The following is a 4,928-nucleotide window of genomic DNA, read 5'->3' as shown; positions in this document are numbered from 1 at the left end:
GCTGAGATATCCCACTTCACCATCGCAATCTCACTCACGATTACCAAGTCAGCTTCAAGGGATGCCCCAATGCAAGGCATACGTAACAGTGCATCGGCTTCAGTTTTTTTCCAGTCAAACTATTCGATAAATAATACACCGAGTTTTTGCTTGCAATCCCACTCGGTTCGATACCCTCATATCAAATCAAAGCAATCATAATCCACCATGGAGATATCCCACAGTGATCGTGATCGTGATAGAAGGTATGTAACGGCCAGCCACAGGTGGGATCACCGAGTGGATTTTCTCTGTTGTACCATGACTAACAGTAGTGAAATGATGTATCAGATCCTCCGCTGATAGTGCTGAACCAACGCCCAGTCGACATACATGCCACTGTGGGAAGAGCTTTATCAGAAAGGAACACCTTAGACGCCATCAAGCGACCCATGGAGAGCGCAATTTCGTTTGCCCGATTTGTCAACGATCCTTCACACGCAAGTTAGTACATGTCTCGTATTCTTCCCCCGTATTCTCCCAGTTACAGTGTTAATTTGCTTTTATAGTGACTTGTTGCGGCGTCACCTGACACGGCATGACATGCCTACGGCTCCTGATCCAAGAAGAGGAAGAGCTTGCGATGCGTGTCATGCGAACAAGACAAAGTGTGACGGCGGTACAAGGTGTACTCTATGTGTCAAGAGGGGAATTAACTGCACTTATAAACATGCGTCCAAGAGTAGCAGCGGGAGTAAGAGTCCAAGCGAGGATACTGCAGATCCTAGAGCGGTAGCCAATGGCTTTACTTCACCGTCCCTCATACAGAATCTCACACCAGGAACACCGCAAATCTCACCGAATGACGAAATCAAAGCGGGTTTCAAACGAATCGCTAATCATGTTCGAACTGGAGAGATTCCGATTGGTGAGGATACACCAATACCTGCACTTGACAAAAATTGGATCGAAGGAAATTCAAAAGAGTACTTTGGGAGGTTTCATGATACATGGCCTATTCTCCATGGACCTTCCTACGTCACTATGGATACTTCTCTACTAGTAGCTGTGTCAATAGCTATGATAAGCTGCTGGCTAAGAAATCCCGATGAGTTTGAGGATGTAGTTTTACAACTGCACGAGTCGTTGATGAGTGCGTTCTCTGATTGGATCGTAAGTCATTTAGCCTGACAAATGTTCCCAAATTAACAAGGCTTTAGGCGAACCCCAGATCTCGACACGAATATGATGAACCGTGGCCTTTTGAAACATATCAAGCCATCCTCATGAACATCATCTTTGCTTTTTATCATGGTGTAGGTAACCTTCATACCGTCACTGTGTACCTGCTGACCTCAATTTTAGAACGAGAAATTAGTCTCTAAAGCATCTTTATTACGAGGCACCTTCGTTGTAGCTCTTAGAGAAGCAGAGTTTTTCAACAGCGACAACGCAGCCGAGCAGCAACGCGTTCACTATCCGGGAACCTTTGTCCCATGGCTCATGACTATGCGAGATCGATGGAAGCGGTAAGTTTTTTGTCTCCTCCATTGATGCGATACTGATATATGTAGACTCATTGTTTCTCTCTTCAAAATCGACACCTACCTCTCAATAGCCCGCTTTCAAGCCCCAACATTATTCCGAGAAGAAATCGATCTCACAATGCCAGCAACTTACTCCCTATGGAACGCCTACGGCCTAAACATCTTTTTCAAACGCATCACCCTTGAACCAACAGACCGCTCAAATTTCAAACTCTCAGAAGTCATCGCCAACCCCAACACCCCAGCAAAACCTCTTCTCCTCTTCGAAGACATTCACCTCGCCCTGTGTGGCTTACTACCTGCAATTTGGAATCAAACTCAAATTGTTCGTCGGAGTACAGAAGCGGGCCGATCAACGCAGAATTGCACTTCGTCGCTCGCGTGGCAGCTTGAGGCGTGGAAAGCTGATATTGAAAGACTAAAACACCAGTGTTTCCACGCTGCTGAAGTTGGAGAGTTTCCTTTTACTGCTTACATCGGTGATTATGATGAGGACCCAGTGAGGGCCAAAGCTTTGGCGATGTCAAATATCAAGTGCTTGATTTCAGAGTGTTTGATGACGTATCATCTACAAGGTCTTCAGCTTTACGCTGATCCCCGGATGATCAACTCAGTAGCCATGGCCTCCACCGTATCTCCGGACCATGAAGCTGGTGTTCGTCCGAGATTGCAGAAACTCCACACCCAGCTAAACATCTGGGCCAAAACACCTGAAAGCCGAAGAGCTCTCCTCCACGCCCTGGCAGTTCTTCGTCAATGTGAATCAGATCTCCAAGCAAACGAGCCCCAAACCCAAAGCATCGATCCAACGTCCTATCTCGCCGTTTCGATGAGCGCATTGGTAGTATGGGCATGGCTAATGTTCTCCGAAGCAGCATGTTCCTGCGTGCCGACAATAAATCACATAAACATCGGCGATGATCCGTTGGATTTACAGAACACAGCGAGGCTAGAAACTTGGATTCAGGCGGAGGGTACTGCGGGGATGAATAACATTCCGCTGTGTAGATGTGTTTCAGAGGGCTGGATGGCGAGGTTTAACGCGCTTTTTGCCGTTGGGGAGACGGAGATGGGAGATGAGTGATGAAGTTGCGCCGATTTTGAATTCTCTTAGCGCTGGACGCTAGAGATTATTGATACCCTTGCATTTTGGAAGTAGAATTCAATAGATTCATCTTGACTTTGGAGCTTGCTCTAGGTTATGCTGCTGGTGAAACGGTGAGCTTGTGTATGGTCTTGATTAATGTGTAGAGGTGAGACATGCAATGCACCAGATTTGAGAATCGGCGAAAGAAAAAAAAGGTACCAGTCGGGGAGGAAGGTGAATTTACATGGGAAACGATCCTACAGACATTGGCATTTGTCAGCTCGTCTTGGTATTGACCCGAAGGCGTTGCTATGACGTTGAGAAAACAGACTGCCAAGTATCGTAACGTTAGCTGCGATGATATTTAAGACCCTACAATACAACACTATACGCACCGTAATTGAAGTATAGCCTATCTACTCACAAAGCAAATATGGGATCTACCACAGAATATGTCAACATGCCTACCTTAACACTCTATCGAGCAAATGGATCCTGCTCTCTTATTCCTCACGCGATTCTTCGTCACTACAAGATCCCTTTTACCGCAGTTCGACTAAAGTTCGGACCCGACGGGCTCGAAGCAGCTGACGGAAGCTTCAGTAACGCTCATTATCGATCTATTCACCCAAGAGGATACGTACCTGCTCTGACTGTCGATAACGAAGTCATTACTGAGATGCCCGCTATTCTGAGTTACATGAACTCGCTTCTCTCCAAAGAAAACCTCTTCGGCATTGGATCCATTCAACAAGCTAAGGTTTTGGAGTGGCTTGTCTTCCTATCTGGCACACTGCACGGCCTTGGATATGGAGCTTGGCTGGCTCCTGGGCGGTTCAGTGACGATGTTACTGCCCATGATAAGATTCGTGCCAAGGGAAGGGAGGTTATTCATGAATGTTTCAAGAGGATAGACGATAGGGCGAAAGATCATGAGTTTATTGTCGGAAGTGCGTGACTGTCGTGACTTCACGTTTACATCTTTGCTCGATGGGCGCATGAGTGAGATTGATCTGGAGAAAGAGTACAGTCATTATTATGGGCATGTCATAAAAGTTCAGATATGATAGAGGGTGTTAGGGAAGCCGTTGAAGATGAGGGACTTGAGTTTTCATTTCCTTAGACTTCACCCGTCACTGCTGAGGAACTTCACGCCTATATAGCCCCTTGACTTAAGCCCATGGCATAGCGGGCTTTCAATTGAATACATATCACATCTCAAAATAGAAGAAAGTTCGTAACGAATGTAGATATATGCAGGCTATTGTCTATATGAAGTGAACTCCAACACCAAAAACTCACCCCGTGTCCACCTCAGAGTCCTTTCGCATGCCGTCTCTTATGCTTCTTCAAAAATGCCAAAGCCGAGGACTTGTTAATATACAGATTCATCCTCGCCAAACCACCACAGTACGCAAGATTGTTTCCAGGACAGCCAATGTTGCAGTCCGTCATAGAGACATTCTTGCCCTGACCAAAGTTAGGTAGAAGACCCTGCCAATTGATGTTGTTGCCGCACCAACATTCGCGACCGTTCTCGACACCTGCGTATTTGTACATCCAACACTTCTCGAGACACGTATCAATTGTCATGGAATTGCCGTCGCTCATGACAAGTTGAGGAAGTAAACGACCAAGGAAAGGCTCCGAAACACATGAGTAGCTCGTGAAGTTCTTGTTCCCCTGGTCCACAGATGGTGTAGTTGTAGGCTTAGCACCAGCTTTGTAAAGCTGTAAGCGAAGCGTGCCACCACAATAGTCTGTCTTGTCTCCTGCGCAGGTAGCAGAGCAGTCCTTTTGATTGAGAGCCTGAATACTTCCGAAATTGAGCTGATTGCCACAGTAACACTCTCTACTGTTCTCAGTACCGAAGTAAGTGAAGCCGCTGCAGAAGCTGGCGCAGCTTTCGAGGGTCATGTCATCGCTGGCGGTGGCCTTGGAGTTGAGGGCGCGGATGAGGAAGCCTTCTGTCCAGCAGCCTTGGAAAGCCCACGTTCCCACTGTGTCGGAGATTGAAGGGCCTGTAGCTGTTGGCTTGATTGTTGTTGAGGTGGTGCTCGTAGTACTTGTAGTGGTTGAGGAGGCCCTTGAGGTTGTGGAACTGCTGGTGGTTGAAGTGCTAGAGCTAGTCGTAGTCGTGGAGCTGGCCCGTGATGTCGTGCTAGAGGTGGACCATGTAGTTGAGATGGATGAGCTTGTAGTCGAAGACGTCGTTGATGAAGATGCAACGGAAGTTGAACGAGATGTCGCGGCAGCAGACGCGACCCTGGCAAATGGATGAAACACCAGCTGGACCTCCCGCAACCAGAGAGCTT

The 4,928-nt window shown here is 47.2% G+C and overlaps 3 protein-coding genes across 3 annotated transcripts; 2 read left to right on the top strand and 1 right to left on the bottom strand.

The window, feature by feature from the left end:
- Nucleotides 1-102: 102 nt before the first annotated feature.
- Nucleotides 103-2,714, top strand: FOXG_04965 (uncharacterized protein). Its single transcript, XM_018383023.1, has 6 exons — nucleotides 103-245; nucleotides 331-483; nucleotides 549-1,152; nucleotides 1,200-1,295; nucleotides 1,345-1,508; nucleotides 1,554-2,714. Exons 1-6 carry the CDS (start codon nucleotides 208-210, stop codon nucleotides 2,608-2,610), a joined length of 2,112 nt encoding a protein of 703 aa, XP_018239877.1. The 5' UTR covers nucleotides 103-207; the 3' UTR covers nucleotides 2,611-2,714.
- A 309-nt stretch (nucleotides 2,715-3,023) lies between these two features.
- Nucleotides 3,024-3,571, top strand: FOXG_04964 (uncharacterized protein; the record flags this gene model as incomplete). Its single annotated transcript, XM_018383022.1, has 1 exon — nucleotides 3,024-3,571. The coding sequence occupies exon 1, from the start codon at nucleotides 3,047-3,049 to the stop codon at nucleotides 3,569-3,571; it is 525 nt and encodes a 174-aa protein (XP_018239876.1). The 5' UTR covers nucleotides 3,024-3,046.
- Nucleotides 3,572-3,927: 356 nt separating this feature from the next.
- On the bottom strand, nucleotides 3,928-4,789 carry FOXG_18954 (uncharacterized protein; the record flags this gene model as incomplete). Its single annotated transcript, XM_018399104.1, has 2 exons — nucleotides 3,928-4,647; nucleotides 4,787-4,789. The coding sequence occupies 2 exons, from the start codon at nucleotides 4,787-4,789 to the stop codon at nucleotides 3,928-3,930; spliced, it is 723 nt and encodes a 240-aa protein (XP_018239875.1).
- Between the last annotated feature and the right edge of the window lie 139 nt (nucleotides 4,790-4,928).

This window comes from Fusarium oxysporum, chromosome 7 (assembly GCF_000149955.1).
Source record: "Fusarium oxysporum f. sp. lycopersici 4287 chromosome 7, whole genome shotgun sequence".
Lineage (NCBI taxonomy): Eukaryota > Fungi > Ascomycota > Sordariomycetes > Hypocreales > Nectriaceae > Fusarium > Fusarium oxysporum.
Note: the sequence above shows the minus strand (reverse complement) of the source record. Positions and strands in the feature narration are given on the sequence as shown.